This window comes from Podarcis liolepis (assembly GCF_965112155.1).
Source record: "Podarcis liolepis genome assembly, chromosome: 6".
NCBI classification, from domain to species: Eukaryota; Metazoa; Chordata; class Lepidosauria; order Squamata; family Lacertidae; genus Podarcis; species Podarcis liolepis.
Window position 1 is genome coordinate 32,987,011 of NC_139559.1, and position 20,077 is coordinate 33,007,087.

Here is a 20,077-nt window from a genome sequence, read left to right on the forward strand (position 1 = left end):
AGACTGATGAGGCAAATAGAAAACTGCTGTTTGTTTAGACATGGGAAACTCAGTCCCTCTAACCTCTCTCAGAGAATTTGGGTGTTCAAAAAGCACAAATGTGTGTGTGGCAGTGGAAGACTGGATGCCTTGCAAGGAGAGATGAGATGATAAAGCAGACAGAACCTTCCTCTACCCAACAGCCAAAATATGGTAGGTTGAACGGCTTTTGAGAGAGGAATATTATTGCAACAGGGATTTTCAGCATGCAATGTATGTGCAATATAATTGACCTGTGTCTCCCTCCATTCAGTGATTTACCTTACATAAAAGGATCTTTGAGTGCTCACTGCTGTGCTGTGTTTTCTAGAGACCAGAGAGCAACTGTGGATTGTGGTAGCAGAGGAAGGACATCTGTTGCCTTCATGTCTTACTGCTGGAATTTATGGTCCGATTAACAGGACTTTTCATGTGTATTATTTCCTTACTGAACAAAGTAGGATAGGAATGGATTAAAGTTAACATTCTCTTGCACCTCTTGAAAATGGATGGGAAAACTGTGGCCTGCCAGATTTTGTGAGACTTCAACTTCCATTAGCCCCAGCCAGCATGACCAAAGGTCAGGAATGGTGGGGATTTTAGTCCAGAAACATCTAGAGGGCTCCAGGTTTCCCCATCTCTGATCAGAGAGCTAGGAACGTCTTTCAATGAGGGACATGTTTCTATGATGTGAACATGAGAGATACATGCTGGATAGAAGAAAAGGGTATCCCTCTCTATCCAAGCCTGATGAACATCTATTCTCTTCCCTTAAGAACATTTGTCAATATGCAGCACACAGAGATTAAAAACCAACAAACAATGATTTATTGGTTAATTATTATTAAAAAGCAGGAGGCCTGTACATCACGCAGGGCTCTCCTGGAGTCACTGAGCGAGTACAACACCCTACAAACACTTTGATTTCAAAATAAAAGATTTCCTTTTTCGTTCAGCCCAGCTGAATATTAGCAACAACAATCATCGGTTCTGAAAATGCCCAGTGCTTCCTGATACAATCACACAACTTTAGTTATGAAAAAAATAGATATCTATGTACATTATATAAACACACTTACATATATCACATAAATTAAGAGTGAAAAGATGCAATTCATAGGGAAGGCTGCTGTGCTTTCTGGGAAGAAGACCCCCCCCCATAATGTTTTGACTGGGGAAGAGCCAATGAAGAGGCTCCTGAACTCTGCCTTCCAAAGCAATGTGAAATCCATAATTATTGGAGTCCTACATTCAAAGACTGACCAGCTAAGTTCTGCCTGTTAAACAGGAACATTAGCCACCAACTAGTCTGCATCTGGGTGGGAAGCTTCACTTCCAATTACTACTCCAAACTGGGTATCAGCATTCCCATATTCTGAAGGCACGGTGGCAAATCTTCCTTCCCTATGCACAGTTGGCCATGGCATTCTCTGTGAATCAGCAGACCGTTGAATGTCCTGTGAATGGCCTCCTGGGACAAAGCAAATTGCTGAGAACACCCAGTTCCTTCTGCCTTGATGAGCCCTGTGTGGTGCAGCAGACAGCCAAAGGCGTTGTAATCCTATCCAGAGCCAAGATGTCAGCCAGAGTCCAATTGCAACAAAGTAATAATGGTTCACAATAACCTACTTGAGCCAAAATATCAGCTGTAATTACCTGAGCTCCCAGCTAGGAGCCAGAACACACACTTTGCCCCATAGAAGGGCTGGAGTCTAACACACACTGCTGGAGATAGCAGTTTAAGGGGCTCAGAGCCCACGTCAGTGCATACTGTGCTCAGAGATGCTCCTCTGAGCAAGGATGGGCCATGTCCAAGTCCGTGTGTGGCTCTTGCAGCTCTTAGCTCCTGTCTTGAACCTCTTCCTCCTTCCACCCACTGGAGTTCTTCCCAAATTTGTACACCAGTCGCCGGCCATCCACTCGTTCAAGGATCTCCCGCTTGTAGTAATACCTGAAGGAAGGAAGGAAGGAAGGACAGTGTTAGGGCTACATTTTTTTTAAAAAGTAAAAATAAAAAAGCAGTCCTAGGAGAAACAAAGAGGACTAGCAACTCATTATGGTACAGTAGTTGCTACAAGAAGGGTGGAATAACATAGTACACCATCAAATATGAGATTGCCTTGAACACAGAGCTCCAAGCTGACTCCCATCACAGCCCAGTGACATAGGAGGTAGTGACTTATTCATAGCTGACCAACAAAGCTTTGGAGCAGAGTGAGGAGTTAGACGCAAGGTTTCTGTCATCCAAATCAAAACACTCTTTTTGTGCTCTCTTGTGCTCCCTGCCCCATAGTGCCTGGGGCTCCCTCCCAAATCTTCTTCATGGTCCCACTTCTCTCTTCTTCAAACCCATCCTCAGAGCCCACTTTGTGTGAAGCAGTTTGGGGTTAAACTTGTTTCCTACTACCAAGGAACCTTTCTGCAGCCAGTGATGGAATTGATGAGAGTTGTAGTAGTCCAAAACACCTGGAGGTCATCAGGCTGGCCAAGGCCAGCCTCCAGCAACTGCATTTGCTCATGTTTCCACCCCTTCCTACCCCTGTGTCCATTTGCTCCCCTTGATCTCTCTAGCTCTGATTTTCCTCAACACCAGAATTGCTTCTGGAGACTATAGTGCTACCTTCTTTGCTGTCCTTTCAATGTCAGCCAGAGATCATAGTATTTCTCCAGACCTCTTTAGACATCGTTTCAGCCCCGCTATCTGTTTTAATTTGATTTTAATTGTTTTTGTATTTCCATGAAAAACTGCCATGGGATGAGGAGGAGGAGGAGGACTGAAGGGTGGTTTTAAAATATCCACAAATCAAGGATATGCCCATCTCCCATCAGCCCTTGTCCATTGGCCATGCTGGCTGGGGCTGTTGAGAGCTGGCAACCATATCAGAAAAGCTTCAGGTTCTCCACTCCAGACTGAAATGCACAAGTACATACCTCATGGCTCTGCTCAGCTTCTCATAGGTCATGCTGCTGTTCTTTTTCTTTTGCCCCCAGAGCTGAGCCACTGCCTCAGAGCGCAGGAACTTGAAGATGCCTTCTCGTCGGTCTTCCCACTTCAACAACCCCTCATTCATCTCTGGGTGAATTAGGATGTCCCGGATGAATTCCCATAGGTGGATCCCTCTTGGAGCTGGTCATGAAAAAAGAGAGCAGGGAGGTCATATTATTCAAACTATCTGGAGGAAGAGAACAGTCCCTAGCCTTTGAGGCCAACTGAATGCCAAACCAGGGCATAAATCAGTTTACGTGGCAGCGTCATGGCACCAGAAACTTGGCTGTCCCTTTGAGAAGGCTGCACACCTCCCAAGGAGGCAGAATATTTGGCCAATAGCAGAGCTGGAGTCGCTCAGCCCTGCATCCGAGGAACTGTTATGAAGGGGGACATTTCAGTATGCATGAAGTTGATAAGCTGTATGACCCCTGTCCCTACTCAGGAGGAATAAAGGGCATTGGTTTGCAAGCAGCCTCTCTGACTGTTCTAATGGATTAGGTGTGAGAATCCTTGCCATGGAGCTGTCTTGTCAAGTGGTTACACAGCACAGCAAGACATTTGTATCTTCCTTCAGTGCCCCTAATCTGTGTGGTGGTGCAGAAGGTGTTGGGGGCAAAACACCTGGATTGCATGCAATAGCAAAATATCCCTGAACTGTCCCTGCCCAAGTGTGAGAGATTCACTTACAGTGTTTGCTTTTCTTGGTCTCCAGGCAGTCTCTGCTGTCCTTGCTGACCTTCCTGGGCCGTCCCCTTTTCCGCTTCTTGAGATCTTCTTTCTTATATTCTGCGTAGTCACCTGTAGAAAAGGGGAGGAGGACATGCTTAGCCTTATCCCCCAGAGGACCTGAAGTGAGATTAAACAGGAAGACAGGAAGCTGCCTTATACTGAGTCAGTGTGTTAGTCCATCTGGTTCAGTATCTACACTGCCTGGCTCCAGCTCTCCAGATATTCAGACAGGACATTTTTCCAAGCTCTACCTAGATAGCCAGGGATGGAACCTGGAACCTTCTTCCTTCAAAGCAGTTGTTCTACCACTAAGCTTCTTCTAGATTGAAAGACCACAATCCTTAAACTGGGATCTCTCAGCACCCACCTTAAAAGGGGGTGTAGCACTTGAGAGCCAGAATTTCTAACAATGGATAAAATCAGCTCTCTCTCTCTCTCTCTCTCTCTCTCTCTCTCTCTCTCTGGATGATACAAACTTGCAGTTCAAAATTGGGCCTAACCATTTCTGCCTACAGAAGTGTTTATATCCCAGTTCTGTTGTAGTGATTGATTTCAGTATACCCGGCTTTAGCATTAAAAAGCCACTTTGGGGGCCTTTTTGGCTGAACGGCAATGTATAAATGCTTCAGATAAATACATTTTTTTGCAGTTAAGCTGTGTCAGAGCTACTCTGATTAATCTCCAAATTTGTCCCTTCTTTTGCAGAGTCAGGATTTTATATTTTAAAAAACCCAATACTATCCTTGCCAAGCCCAATATGATACACACTCTCATTTCCCCTTTCAACACAAACTGTGCCCTACATCTCTCCACTGTTGTTTATGGTGAGTCAGTAATCTTTGTCTTCCATCTAACTAGTTTGCCTTTGACAATGCAAGCTGCTGTACTGGTGAAGTTGCTAAGGCAAATGTGTGCACAAACACAAACTTGTACTTTCCCAAAATCCAGACCTCCCGTTGATAATCCCCTCTATATCTTACCATCAGAAAAGTGGCAGTGCTTCATGTCTATGGGGTCGAGATCTAGGTCACTTCCACCGGAGTCCTGAGACTGAGGGCTCTGAGACATCGTCCCTGAGAAAGGAGAAGAATGGAAGGTCAGCTTCTTCTAAGAGCCCTGAAGTCACCAATGTTCTAACTGTAATTGTGGGATTCAGCAAGTACCCTCAATGGGCACCCATTAGAATCTGAGAAAATATTAGGCCACTTTCATGCCATTCCATTTAAAGTACTATAATACCACTTTAAGCAGCCCTGGCTTCCCACAAAGAATTATGGGAGCTGTAGTTTGTTACAGGTGCCAAGACAGAATTGGGGGAGGGAGGAGCTATACCTGCTAGAGAAGCTGAGCTGTCTGGTGACATGGCCCCAGAGATGTAGCCAAGGTCGGACTGGGAGAAGATGTTTGCTAACTTCATCTCTTCCAGGTAATCCTGATTGTAGGAATTTCCCAGTTCTAGGAACAAATAAAGGGAGAAGTTGAGGGTTAAATGTGTACACACACACAGGGAGAGAGACCATAGGCAATTAACCACAAAGCAGAGCAAACAAATACATTTTTTCCCTCACCTAATGGGCTGGAGTCCAGAAGGGCCTCTTGAGAGACATCTTCGCTCCTTAGCACAGACATGATCCAGCCAAGTTCATCTGGGACAGATGCTACAAGTGAGGGAGAAAAGTACATTCTTTGTGAATAACAAGACCAAGCGCTACTCTGTACTGCCCCTGCTTTCTTCCTTGATTCAGGAACAAGCTAAAAGATACGTTCTCAACCCTTGGTGTTGGGGGTAAAATGGTGGCACTGATTTACAGAGGACTGGGACCAGTAATATGGGAGTGCCCCTCCTGGTCAAGAGGGACCATTGGGTCATGGGATGCTGCCTAGATAGAGCTGCCACTCTTTTTCACAGGTCCTGCTCTTTTGGTTTGAGAAACAGCTGGACACACAGTAACTTAGCAAGCAAGAGATTTTCCTGGCATGAGGATAAAGCCATTGCAAAAGCTTGCCATTTGTAAACATGGTGTGGCTGGTGTGAAAAGGCCCAAGCGTGGGGCCAGTAACACGAGATTGCAACCCTTTTGCTGTGCATCGTGACTTTGCACCAGCGCCTGTTTTTCTGAAAGCCTCTCCGCTTGAGCCAACCACTGTGAGCTGATATGGTTCTAGCCTTGGGGCCCAAATGCAATTCCCTCAAGTCCTTCTGCATCAAAGGAAGGGCACCCTGCACTTACTGATTTCGTGCAGGCGGTCGTAGAGCTCATCGCCAAGGGGCCCGAAGATGAGTCCCAGCTGGTCCCGCGTGTATTGGCAAAGTGTGTAGCCATCCATATTGCAGCAGGAGAAGTCAATGGCACTGGCATCGTACTTGTTTTTCTCCACGTGGTAGCTGATCCACTCCAGCACTTGAGCCCTGCTCCAGCAGTGTGGCATCTCGCCATACCATGTTGGCTTGCCTGCAGAGAGGTGGGGAGGGAAGGAGAGAAGGGGCTCAGTGGGGCAGGCGCCACATGGGATTCTGCTCGGCCAAGTCAGCCTCTGGAACACTCTTGCTGGCTGAGCAGCACAGGGTGTGGCCAGTTCACTTACGCACAGCGTTTATCTTGCTTAGTCACTGTGGTTGGGTTAACATGCACACCTGTCACCTGTTCCCTTATCTCTGGGCAGGCCCCTCCCCACTGGGGTGAGGTCATTTAGGACACCAGTTCTCCGCTCCCAGCTCAAGCAGCCACAACTTCATTAGAATATCGTATTGTATGTAGCCAAGAACAGCAATGCATGCAGAGCTATTTTATGCCCCAGCGGCCATTCCCTTGCAAAATGGCCACCCTTTGTAGCTTTTCACAGTCCCCTGAGTTTCACGTAGGGCACCTTGTATAAAACTACTCAGCTCCACTTCTCTACAAGGATTTAACTCAGCCTCTTATCTTCTGCAGGGTCTAATCTTTAAATAAGGTGAGTGGCAGTGTTATCAGTGTTATATGGCACAGTTCAATTGCTCAAAGCACTTCATGTAAATCAGAGGTAAGGACCCTGATACCCCCCCCCCCCAGATGCTGTTGGGACTCCAGCTCTTATCAGTTTCAGCCAGTATGCCCAATGGCCAGGGATGATGGGAGTCCAGCAACAGCAGGAGGGCCACAGAGCCCCCACTGCCATGTGCATCCACCCAGCATTGGTGAAGGGCAGGGGTAGACAACATGATGTCCTCCAAGTGTTGTTGGACTACAATTCCCATCAGCCCCAGCCAGCATGGCCAATGGCCAGGGTTGATGGGAGTTGGGGTTTTGTCCAACTATGTTTTACTGGGAGTAAACCCACTGAAATGAATGGACCTAGGTTAGTCATACCTGTTAATTTCAATGAGTCTACTTTAAGTTTAACTAATACTGGAGACATCTTATGGGGGCACCCCCCATCGCCCCATAGAATATCAGGGGTCCAACCTATATAAGTGGGGGTGAGATCACACTGGAAGGAGTCTCCAACCTCTACTCCAGTAGGCTTGCTGATAGACAATACTTGTCCTGCTGCTGTAGGAAGCAGAGCCCTCAGAGATCACAGAACTGTAGAACTGGAAAGGACTCCAAGGGTCATCTAGTCCAACCCCTTGCAATGCTGGGATCTCAACTACAGCACACATGACAGGTGGTCATCCAACATCTGCTTAAAAACCTCCAAGGAAGGAGAGTCCACCACTTCTTGTGGGAGATTGCTCCACTGTCAAAGAAGCTCTTACTGTCAGAAAGTTATTCCTGATGTCTCCATTGTTCCCTATATATATTTTGTACCCGCATCTTGCAGCAATAAGCTGTGGACACCTACCTGTTGTCTCTGTGGCCATCTGGGTGTTAGACAAAGTGAGAGAAAGGTTATCATCATCTCCAAGGTGGGTCAGTAGGTCTGGGTCGGGTGGTGCTTCTTCTGGCTGGTACATGGCGCTGAAGTAGTTTGAGATGAGATTGCTGATTTCACAGGATCCTGCCATGGGATTTTCTGCCAGAAGATTGGAGTTGTTAGACTTGGGAATGGATCCAGCCGGCTCCACCAGCCCCATTCCCCCATGAGCTTGCTTTGATCAAACACGGCCTTTCCCTCCACCCCTCCAGTACACCTAGTTCCCAGCATACTGCTGCTCCTTCATATTCTCAACCTGTCCTTCAAGCCCCTTGTGATTGGGATCTGTCCAAGATTCATGAATATCTGAGCCAGGATCCCAAAGTACAAAGCCACTGATTTCTAACCAAGGAATTCCCACAATAGAATAGCATTTATTGTGTAGGTCCATGGACCGCAGCGGAAGAATTCCCACAACAAATCAAGGTACGCTTCTAGTTCATTTTATCGTTCATTTTATTTATTTACTTTTAAATATCATTTTCCCACTGCCCACTGTTAAGTTTTTGGCTTGAAATAAAAAGGAACAGTCCCAACAACTTTGCTTTGGCAGGGAAATTACATCTCCCCCAAACTTGGCCGATACAGCAACGGACAAAGAGACAAGAAACAGAGATTTCATGCTTATTACTTTCACAAAGGTCCCCTGCCCATCAACCTTTAATCAGCTCTGGGACTCACTAACACCTCCAAGAAGCCCATTTTTTAAATTTGTTTTTTGCCTTCTCTTTCCAGGCTCAGGCTGGAGCCATAAAGTCAATGTTGACTCTCAGGCTACTTCTGAAGCTTCCAGCTCCTGCTATTGCATTGTGTGTCCAAGAAGCCCCTCTGCCCTTCACCAGCCCCCACTCGATGCTCCAGGCTATTGGAGAGAAAGCTCTGTTGGCTCTGTGAAAACAGCCTGTTCTGAATCATGAGAGCCTCACCTTACATGCTCATCCATTTATCACTCATCCCTGCCAATCCCTAATGTCTCTCCCTCCCCTCCTCATCATGGCCATAGATTATAAGTCCTCTGAGCAGGATAGGGATCCCATCAGATCTGCGAGCCGCACAGCAAAGTTGGAGGTATGCAACTAGTAAATTACAGTAGAAAACCGGTGAGAGCAAGTCAGCCCAGACTCAGCATGTTTTTCCTTTTCTTTTGCCAGATAACTACAAATTGCCCAATGGACGGGCACTGGAGGCAAACGTTTTTCGCTTTTCCAAGGCTTCAAAAAGCATAATAATTCCTTGGCTGGTCCTGACCAAGAAATCCATCTGGTCCACATTCTGTTTCCAGTGATGGTCGGTCAGGTGCGTTTGGAAGCTCATAAGCAGAGAGTGAAAGTGACTGACATCCTATTTTTTAGTCTCCATCAGTAACGTGGCGGTAGGGGCTGCTTGTTTTTTTGGCAGCAACTTGATCAGCTAAGAAAGTGCACCACAGCAGCATCCTTAAGGAGAACTGAGCTCAACACAGATCAGGCGCAGCAACTCCACATCCATCCTCTCCCCCTTTCACGCCCCCACCATTTTACCTACCAGGCAGGTAACTCTGACAGCAGTTAATCAATCCACACAGTAGTAAGCTCCTAAGGCAGAGTCCTGGACGCTTCAGCTCCTGCTCACCTGTGCCCAGGTATTTGTGACTCCACTCCCTGTATGGCTCAGCCCCTCCCATAGCTGTCCCTTTTATAGGGCGTTCTTCAGTAACCTGATCTCCACCTCTAGGGGAATTCCTAGAACAGGTACTCAGCTCCCGCCCCAGGAAATTTGCATAATATGTGCCACCTGGGACTCTGCCAGCCTACCTTGACGGGAAATCTGGGCTGACAGTTTAATTATTACCAGAGAGCTGGCAGCGCTTGTGCCAGTTTCACCCAGGACGCTGTTTTTCTCCCTTTTCATATCACTAGTGTTTGTTTGCTCATCAAAGCAGATAAACCAGCCTGCTTCTCCCTCACCTGCCAAGAATAGGCCCATATAAATGAGTCTGATGGGGGCAGTTGCCACCTGCTGCTCCATTGGGTGAAGGTGAAGCAAGTGTCATCCGTGGGTCAGAAACGGAAAACGTTTTCATATGGCCAGCGGACTCCACACTCCTCTCTGTGACCCCCTTCAGGCTGAGGCCAGGATTTGGCTACGGCTTTTGATGCAACATCATCAAAGCAACAATTCATGCATTTGCTTCAGTGGACGAAAGCTTCCACGAAAGCTTCCATCACAACAAATCTCTCCTGAAGGTGCCATGGGATTTCTTTGTTGGCTGCCTACAAGAAACCAACTGCAACCCTTTCAAAGTTAGGTCACTAGGAAGGCTGTCATCCTATTTCCACCTACCTGGGGACAGACCCCTTTGAACTTAGCGGAGCTTACTTGTGAGCAAACCTGGGTAGGTTTGCACTGCAAGGCAACTGAATTTCGCTTATATTCACCCTATTCCATTGTTTTGGGTGGCACACGACCCCCAATCCTGTCCATGTTTACGCAGAAGCAAGTGCCACTGAAGTCAAAATGACTTACTCACAAATAAACATACGTAGAATTCATTATTAAGGCTGCTTACTAAAGACATAGTATGGGCTTTCTCCTCTGAAACTAATACAAAAAGAAAGAAAGAAAGAAAGAAAGAAAGAAAGAAAGAAAGAAAGAAAGAAAGAAAGAAAGGGTAGAGCTCCATGGAGGAAGACTTTGAGATACGTAGAAATTTTCTGATTTAGAGGCAAAATACAGAGAGGTATCTTTGCATCCATTGCTCACCTACCGATTTGAGAACCGGCACACAAACAACATTAGCCACAACCTGTCATTTCTTATAAAATATATATTTCTTTATTACATTTATGTACCCCCTTTTTCTTCCAAGGACCTCGAGGTGGTGTTCATGGTTCTCCTCCTCCCCATTTCATTTCATCCTCACAGCAACCCTGTGAGGTAGGTTAGGCTAAGAGATGGCGACTGGCCTGAGGTCGCCTAGCGTGCTTCATGACTGAGTGGGGATTCGAACCCTGCTCTCCCAGGTCCCTGTCCAAAGCTCTGACCATTATGCCACTTTTCCCCAAACCAGCTTTGATCCGAGCAGAGAAAAAGAGTGGCTGCGTTTTAAGCTTTTGCTTGGTCACAAACAAAAGAGTCTTGCGGCACCTTAAAGACAGGCAGATTTATTGTGGCATAGGCTTTTGTGATCTAGAGCCCAAGATGCCCCCTGGATACAGGGTACCGGGGCGCTCGTGGGCTTCCCAGAGGCTTCCCACTGTTGGGAACAGGACGCTGGTTTGCATGGACCTTTGTTCTGATTGAGCAAGCCTGTTATTATGATGTCAGCGCAGAAATACCAGCGTTGGGAGAGCACTGCACTGTCCTCTGCTCTGCCACTGCCCCCTTCTGTTACTGGAGGCAAGACCTGAGGGAGTTTACACAAACTGCAGTAGGGGCGTACTGCCTTACATGCCGATGTCTTCAGCAGAAGCAAGAAACTAGAAGAGAGCTGTATGGAAAGCAAAGGAACACACATGCTAGTCAATGTGGGTTTTTCATTTTGGAACAACCCTGCTCGTCTCCCCCCCCCAAAAAAAAACTTCAGCATCTCTCGCAAAAAACCATTCAGTTCAGTGGGCCTCCTCCTTTCTGTACACAGCCCTGCCTTGCAGGTGTGTATCGAGGAGGGATTACTGCGCAGAGATTGTAATGAGCTGGGCAGATCTCTCTTTCTCCCCTTTTCTAATTGCAGGATGGTTGCTGGTGCTTCCAGGTGGGTGAGCTGCTCATTCACAGCAGCTAACAGCTTCGTGGAAACTTTAAGCGGGCCACCAACCTGCCTAGCTGGCTCAGCCACAGGCAACGGGCGCGTCATGCCTCATTGACGTCAACCTCTAGTACAAAGGCATTTCTGAGAAGGTTGCCAGGCACAGGGTTTGCCCCAGTACTCACACGCCACTTCGGGACAGTGGGGGTTGGGCAATTTGGGACTCTGGACTGGTCCTGTAGTGGCCCTTTAGATGGCAATTGGTGTTCCTTCACCAGCTTTGAAAGGGGGTGAGGCAGCCCTGCTGCATTTGTGAGGGGCTCTAGGTCATTCTGCTGGGCTCTGGACATCTGTCCCCAAAGTCCTGGTCAGATGCCACCATTGCTTAGGAGGCACCAGTTCAGGATGGCTCACTCTCCCACTGGACTCCAGCATTTCCCCTGACAAAATAACACATCATGCTGGACCTGCTCTGTGCTTTTATGACTAAGACGCAGTTCTTTGGGACTGGCAATATTTCTTCTGTCTGTACCAAGACAGCATTATTACACCTAGGACCTTAGAGTGAAGGGTGAGTAAATAAACGACAACAACAAGGGCAAAGAATTAATACATAAGTCCCATGCACACACCCATTTCCCCCTAGTGGAGCTCCTGAACCTCTTTGGCAGCTGCACAGAAGGCAGAAATTCAGCAGGTCCAGCTTGTCAAGGGATGCTGATGGCAGAATGGAGAAAGCTTCACCTACTGATTTTCTGTGGGTCATGTGGTTGCTATTAAGTCACAGGAGCCATTGGGGGTGGGTCCCTCTCAGCAGCCCAGCCTAGAGTCTTTGTAATATCTTTTCTCTGTAATTTCTTGTTTGTTCCTGTAATTTGCAAATGCCCCAAAGACCAAACATTGACCTTGGTGTGGTGAGAGGAAGGAGGACAAAGAAGCTGAAAGAAGGCACTTAGGCTCCATTCCTAAACACATTAACTGTGCCTTGGAGTTCAATAGAGCTTACTCCCAACTGAGTCTACAATCCTACACACAAATGCCTGCCTGAGAGCTCAACCCACTGAAGTCAATGGGACTTTCTTTTGACTAGAGGATGGCACTATTATTTCCAAATTCCACTTGTTTTCACTGTAGCCAATCACTAAGTAAATATGCTTAGGATCATAGTCCTATTAAGGCTTATCTCAGAGGTTTTCTCATGGCTTAGTCAGGCTTATCCCAATGGTTTTACCATGGGGAAATTATTCCTGAACAATTGCAGCTAATCAGGCAGGCTCAGAAAAGAAGGGGGTGTGTGGCTGTCAGCTTAAGGTGCTGGGACACCACTTTAAGCAATCATGGCTTCCCCTAAATCAGGGGTGGCCAACTCCCAAACGACTGTGATCTACTCACAGGGAGGAGGAAAGCCCCATTTTTAAGGGGTTCAGGTCACAGTTGTGCAGGGTGACACTGTGAGTTGTTGGGAGATTCCCATTTCCCTCCCAGAGCTACAATTCCCAAAGTGGTTTGACAGTCAATTCCTCTTCACAGGGAGCTCTGGGAATTGTAGTTCTAGGAGAGGCATAGGGTGCTTCTAAGAACACTCAGCACCACAGTTCCCAGAATTCTCTGGGGGAAGCCATGACTATTTATAGTGGCATCATAGCACCTTAAATGTATGGTGCAAATGGGGCCTGGGCCTACGACACCCAGGACCAAGGTTTCCTTGAAAGAATTAACCCATGATTTTCAAATGGCAGGACTAGTTCAGGTTTTAGATTCACATGATTTTTGAAATGAGACAGAAAATAATGAATAATCAATATTAATCATTTTAACTTAATCTTTTAAGTTTTGCACAACAGGAATTACATTGATAATGTAAACTTATTTATGAAGTATCTACTTGTACAATAGACTATTTTTTACAGGACATAGTTTTAACAGGACTCATGTACCTTAAGAAAAAACATTTTTATGCAGGGTTGCTGGATGTGAATTTGACAGTCCCTGCGAGAGTGCTTTCCATACCTCAGTGGCTGAGCACATGATCCAAAAATTCCAGCTGGACAACTCCAGGAAAGGTATCTATCCAAACCCTGAAGAAATGCAACCAGTGATTCTCCAGTGATGGATCAGATCTATCTTTTGATGAGCAGGGAGGGAGCAATAGCCCTCTTCCTGAGGTGATCTGCAAGGAGCAGCTGGGGCAGCAGCTGCATGTGCCTCTGTGCATGTATGTCCTAAGATGGAGGGCACAAGGAGAAGGGGACGATGGAGGATGAGATGGTTGGACAGTGTTCTCGAAGCTACCAGCATGAGTTTGACCAAACTGCAGGAGGCAGTGGAAGACAGGAGTGCCTGGCGTGCTCTGGTCCATGGGGTCACAAAGAGTTGGACACGACTAAATGACTAAACAACAACAACAACAAAAACCCACCAATACTTCTGGTTCCTTCCAGGTGTGAAGGGCTTAATGGAACCATAAACATCCAGGGGGTTGACCACAGTCTGAGCTTCGTCAATTACTTACCCAAAGAAGAAATGCCCTCCCTCTTGAGAACCCAGTTTGCTGAGGAAACAGGTGCTCCATTCAAAGCAAACTTAGACATGAGTGTCCTCTAGTGGCCAGTATAGATTGCAAGAGACCATGTTCCCTTTATGCACAAACTAAACTTGTAAAAGAGAGAGAGAGAGAGAGAGAGAGAGAGAGAGAATAAATTGCAAATGACAACTGTCCTGTACTTGGTGATGATGATCAGATTGCCACTGTAACAAATACTGATATTTCTATTGAGAATAAGAGTAGTGAGGAACAGGGAAGAAATACCAGCAGCATGCACAAATTTACTCCCTGGAAACTCTAGCTATGCCTATTGCTTATTGCATTACATCCACTGTAAATAATTATTTCATTATCGTATTACATCCACTGCTCTGCTTTCTTTTGCCCACCACTGGCAAGGTATCCTACGAGGGGATGTAGACAGAAAAAAGTTCCCCACTCCTGCATCTCTACCTACTGCTTAAAGAGCTTCAACACACATCAGTCCTGGCCATATCTGGGCAGGAGCTCTGTGGCCCTGTTTCCTTGTCATTCTGCAAAATCACTATTGTGAGGAAGGGAGATTGGGCACTTGTCACTGTGCCTTTGAGTAAGAAATAACATGTGGCGAACCAGGCCCCAAGGAAACCTGGAGGGAATTACTGCCTTCAGTGGTGTATTTCAATTTCATAAGACTGCAGATTTTACATTTTCATTATTTTGGAACTATGGATAGCAACACTAGATAGGGAAATCTAAGCTTGCACCTTGCAACATGACAGCTCTTCTCTGCTGTGGACGGCACAGAACCATAGAATTGTAGAGTTGGAAGGGCCCACGAGGGTCATCTAGTCCAACCCCCTGCAATGCAGGAATCTTTTGCCCAACGTGGGGCTCGAACCCACAGCCTTGAGATTAAGAGTCTCATGCACTACTGGCTGAGCTATCCAGGGGAATGAAGGATGCTCCTTTCACCTGGGTGACCAGGTGGAACCAACATGTAGAAAAAGGGGAGATCTGTAACATGCAGAAGCGGGAAGGGCCTCTGTAACTTGCATTTTTACCCAATAAAGCATGTGTCTACGGGGTTCCCCCTCTACTCTCTCACTGCAAATAATGGAATCTGTTGGGGTGCATGTGTGTGGGGGTGCATGCCCCCCCCGAAGTAGTTATCCCCCATCATCTTTATGCCCCTGGGCTTACCTGAAGGGAAGACACTTTTCACATGCAAATCATAACATAGTCATAATCTGGGAATTAAAATAAGGTTCCAGTCCTATGCATGCTTACTTGAACGTTAACTCAATCCAAATCAATAGGTCTAACTTCAGAGAAAATGTTTTCAGATGGGAGTGTTAGAATGAAGCAAATCATTAGTTCTCTTCCAGAAGTCTAACATGTGGGACAATGCTGGCAACACATCCTGAAATTGACTTTGCCCCTTCTATGCACCCCAGGAGGCTCACAGCCCATCTATTGCCATCCAATGGCTATGTGGCCTATTCTATGGGGGGGGGAGAAATGTTGCAGTTGCCTAGCAACCATGTTCTACTTTTGCAGGGATTGCCGACGAGGTGCCCTTTGGTTGTTGTTGGACCCCATCTCCCATCAGCCCCAGCCAGCATGAACAATGGTGAGGGGATGATGGGAGTTGTAGTCCAATGATAACTGGAGGGCATGATTGCTCCCGAGTCATTTGGTATTATTTATTGTATGGTGGGGTCTATGGAGCAACCCTCGTGGCACAAATTACCCAGCAGTCATCATAGACCCCTTCATGCTCCACTGTGGCCTCGGGCTCCTATTTGTGGCACCAAAGTATTGTTGACAAGCCTGACAACAAGGCTGCTCTGCAGGGTGGCTCCAACGGATCCTATGGCTCAGTGACTCCCAAAGCATTTTGTTCAATTACATCAAAGCATTTTGTTCAATTACATCAGTCAGATTGCAGTCAAAACAAACTGTCTCTGCAGGTAGAACCTGAACGGCCAGCTCAGAAGGCACCTGATATGCCAGTGCAGATTTGGGTCATTTGTGCAAAGATTCATTTGAGGAAAAGGGGAGTATACAGAGCAAAACCAGGGCAAGAGACTGGTCATTGCCTCCATACGCAGCGATTCCTTACAGCAGAGTTTGGTTTTGGCCCCAGTCACTCATAAGCTTTAGCTGTTTGTGTATATAGACATTTACCTCATAATCTAAATATTCATAATCTTCTAACCACTTAAGCATCCAGACAGATTGATACAATCTTTCAGACTTGCAACTGCTTACATTCATTTAGCCTGAGCTCCACAGGCTCTTAGTTCTGCTACCACACAGCCAAAAATCAGCCCCACGTTAGCCTCCCCGAGACATTTCTATGCCACATATGTTTAGTAGCCAAAGAAACAATTGGTTGGTGGGCCCATATGCTCATTTTCTTGCCATGCATTTGTCACAGGTGACACATGGCTCTAAATCAGAATTGTCCTCATGCTGATCTGATCTGTACCCTCCAACAGCAGCCATCATAACTTGCAGAAGTTTTATCTTGACTTAGAGTCAAACTGTGGCTGGGGGAAATTGATATAAAATTCACAGGTTGCATACTATTAGGAGAGAATTACATGAAAATGATGTATAGATGGTATATCACACCAGTGAAAATGGCAAAGATGTTTAGGAAAGGAAATAAAAGATGTTGGAGATGTAAGGAAAAGGAAGGAACATTTTATCATATGTGGTGGGAATGCAAATGCATTTTTAAAATATTGGGAAATGATATACAATGAATTGAAAAAAATATTTAAAATGAATTTTGTTAAACACCCTTAAGTCTTTTTTTTATGCATCTGAAATCAAGAGCTACCAAAAGAAAAATGGACATTATTTATGTATGCTACAACAGCGGCAAGAATCTTGATTGCACAATATTGGAAGACGGAAGAAATACCATCAAAGGACCAATGGCAAGAAAAGCTGATGAACATGGCAAGAAAAATTGATGGACTATGCAGAACTGGCAAAACTGACATATACCGGTAAGCTACGGGACAAGGATAAATGTGACTTTAAGGATGAATGGGAACCCTTCACAAAGTATCTGAAGACGCAACAAAGAGAACTGGACTCCTTGGCAGGTTTTGAATAAACATTCACAAACTTTTTATTGATAATAATCAGCTAAATAGTTTGAGGATCTATACAACTTTGTAACATGCAGAAAACAGCAGTCTCAGAGAAACCAAAGACTGGAACTGAGGGAAGTCGGGGTGTGGGTGTGGGTGTGGGCGGGTTCTGTGTGGGAGGAGGGGAAGGAGGAAAAATGGGGGGGGGACAAGGATGATATGTTTTTGGATAATATGTCTTGTTTTAATTTTGAATAAAAAAATTAAAAAGAAAAGCTGATGAACTATGCATAATTGGCTAAGCTAACAGATAAACTACGAGAGAAGGAGAAAAGGGACTTCAAAAGAGTCTGGGAACCATTTACAGTTTATTTGCCGAAACAACAGAATGGACCGGATTCACTGGCAGGATTTGAATAAATTTTCACAATTTCATTTGAGTAACAGATATTTCAGAGAAATCTTTTTTTTTTAATTTTTGGGATTTTATTTTCATGTAGCAAAAGCAGGAGACGATAAATAAAACTAAATAACTCAGCCCAGGGGGACTTGAGGGAAGTCCAGAGGAGGGGAGGGAGAATAATTGTAAATAACATGATGAATGAGATTTGTACCAATATTTGTTATAATATTCAAAAAATATTCAAAAAGAAAAGAAAAGAAAAGAAAAGAAAAGAAAAGAAAAACTGTGTCTCGAGACATGCTTGTGTGGTCTTGGTGTCTGCATTATGCTGGATTTCTGATGTTGACTTGCCAACGACATGGAACTGCGAGTTTTAATAATATGGGAATCTCCACTTTCTCAGGCCAAAAAAGGCTATAAAATATTGAAAGCAATTGCTGGAATGCAATAAACGCACCATAAAAAAATATGGAGCGGGGGCCAGGCCTGCACACAGAAGGGGCAAGGTGCATTCTGGGACAGAGGGTGAGGTTTATCATTTGTGATTTCTGGAACTGCAGATTACTAGGAGAAGCAAGCAGTGCCAAACCCCCTTCCCCAAAACATCTGCAGCGGTATTAGGCCTTTGCCATTTCAGTTTCTACATATACCAACTAATCGCTCATCAGGAATAAGCGACACACAGAACAAGGAAACCACGGTCTTGAGCTACGTTAGACTTCAGGTTTGCAGCAACTTTTGCTTTGTTTTAAAAACAGAACCCTGAGATCCACAAGCAGGTATGAAAGAGCAACTCAGAAGGGAGGCCAACCGAATATTCAGTGACTGAGCACATCTGAACACATTCTTGGCCTAAGAATTTGTCTTTTGAGTACCAGCTTTCACACAGAAAGCCACTGTTGGCTTTCTCCCAAGTTCTCTCTGCTACCAATCACCCGCAGAAGCACCAGGAGATTCAGATCTACCTTCTGCCCTCCCCCAGCTAGAGAAAAAGTCTCTGCCTCTCTTAAGCAATGTATCGCCACCCGCTGCACCGAATGGAAATAGCCAGGAAATTAGCTACTATGTGCTAAACCAGATGTTTTGGGACTACAATTCCCACCATCCCTGACCACTGGTCCTGTTAGCTAGGGATGATGGGAGTTGTGGTCCCAAAACATCTGGAGGGCCGAGTCTGGGGATGCCTGTGCTAAACCAACCCACTTATGAGCCATACTACTTATTGCTCAGTCCCCATTTTAGCCACGGCTAGTCTAGACAGAAGTAGTCCAGTAACAGACTATATATCTAACAGCAGCTAAAAGCAGCCTTTCTCAACCTGTGGGTCCCCAAATGTTGTTGAACAACAACTCCCATCACCCCTAGCTAGCAAGGCCAAAGCTCAGGGATGATGGGAGTTGTAGTCCATCAACATCTGGGGACCCACAGGTTGAGAACCACTGCCTTAAAGGGACAGAACACAAGCTTTGTCTAGTCAAAAATTGCACCGACCAACAAGTAAACCTCCAGGTCTCTTGCATTTTAATGTCAGAGTAATAATTGACCTGTCATAGGAAGCTGCCATATACTGAATCACACCTTTGGTCCATCTAGCTCAGCATGGTCTACACAGGACCATCAGCATTTCTCCAGGATTTCAGACAAGGGGTCTTTCCTAGCCGAACCTGGAAATGTCGGGGATTGAACCTGAGACCTTCTGCATGCAAAGCAGAGGTTCTGCCACTGAGCTATGACACTTCCCCATAACTGTGCATAGCAGTCGTGTAAGAAACCCTTTAGAAACGCTGACCCGTTGCTCACATTTACGTTCAAAGGTTATGGGCCAGACTGAGTCAAGTTTCCCTTTCCTTACCCAATCGTCTGCCTGCTTCTTCACTACCGCCGTCTCTCTCTGGATCCATTTTGGCTGCCGACAGCTTCTAGCAGTCCAGTCCTCCCATAGCAAAAGCAGAAGCCCCAAGAAACTAAGCTGCGTAGACACAAGAAGCCACTCACAGAGAAAGAGCTGAAGCAGCCTTGCTCCGTTGCACAAGGAGGTAACCTTCCTGTCTGGTGCTAGCTGGCTGCGATAGCAACCGAGAGCTGCAGACAGAAGAGGAAAACCACAAGAGGCAAGTGGCCCGCCCAACATGTGGTCACCGGCTAATGGTTAGGAACAGGGGCGGAGGCAGCAGCAGGGCAGAGGAGAGAGATACAGTACTGTGCTGCAAAGCTCAACAATAACCTGCATAACGGGAAGGCACAATCGCTTACTGCAAGAGAGAAATAGGGAGGAATGAGAGGGCATATGGGAGGAAGGGCAGGAACATTGTGTGCATGGCAATTTTAGGCCTCGAGTGAGGGAAGCGGGAGGGGAGGAATGCTGGAGAGGAGGGGGAATTGGGGAAGGGGCAGGTGGAAGTAGCTGGGGCTAAAGGAGGTATTAACTGTGCTGCAGAGGAGCAAGATGGTGCATTGAGAGGAAAGAAGGGGAATATGGTTGAGGGAGGTATAAAGAGCTGTGGAAGAGAAGGAGGGGCACTTTTAGGCCACTGCTGTGGAGATTTCACTCAGGCCGACTGTAGCGCTGCCCTATAATTCTGTGCCCCCACCGCCCTCTGTATCAACTGATAACAGCAGAACAGAATAATGGATAAAGAATGGAAACCTCATTCCTCTACTGGTTTCTAGCCATCTTCTCAAA

General features: G+C 46.1%; 1 protein-coding gene across 2 annotated transcripts; it reads right to left on the reverse strand.

Moving 5' to 3' along the window:
• Positions 1–823: 823 nt before the first annotated feature.
• Positions 824–19,435, reverse strand: ELF3 (E74 like ETS transcription factor 3). 2 transcript variants are annotated; one of them, XM_083510869.1, is made up of 9 exons: positions 19,247–19,435; positions 7,559–7,729; positions 5,968–6,189; positions 5,305–5,394; positions 5,069–5,191; positions 4,717–4,809; positions 3,695–3,805; positions 2,950–3,145; positions 824–1,969 (listed from the first exon to the last, which is right to left on the reverse strand). In XM_083510869.1, exons 1-9 carry the CDS (start codon positions 19,293–19,295, stop codon positions 1,858–1,860), a joined length of 1,167 nt encoding a protein of 388 aa, XP_083366995.1. In that variant the 5' UTR covers positions 19,296–19,435; the 3' UTR covers positions 824–1,857. The 2 variants fall into 2 exon arrangements, with proteins under 2 accessions (XP_083366995.1, XP_083366994.1); XM_083510868.1 differs by lacking the exon at positions 19,247–19,435 and adding an exon at positions 9,155–9,299.
• Between the last annotated feature and the right edge of the window lie 642 nt (positions 19,436–20,077).

Excerpts from the sequence above, each read along its gene's own strand:
- ELF3 (XM_083510868.1), bottom strand. The coding sequence starts at position 9,293 with ATGGGAGGGGCTGAGCCATACAGGGAGTGGAGTCACAAATACCTGGGC. Across the intron at positions 6,190-7,558 it reads GATGGCCACAGAGACAACAG|GCAAGCCAACATGGTATGGC; the intron begins GTAGGTGTCCAC and ends ACCTCTCTGCAG. Across the intron at positions 4,810-5,068 it reads CAGCTCAGCTTCTCTAGCAG|GGACGATGTCTCAGAGCCCT; the intron begins GTATAGCTCCTC and ends CTCCTTTCTCAG.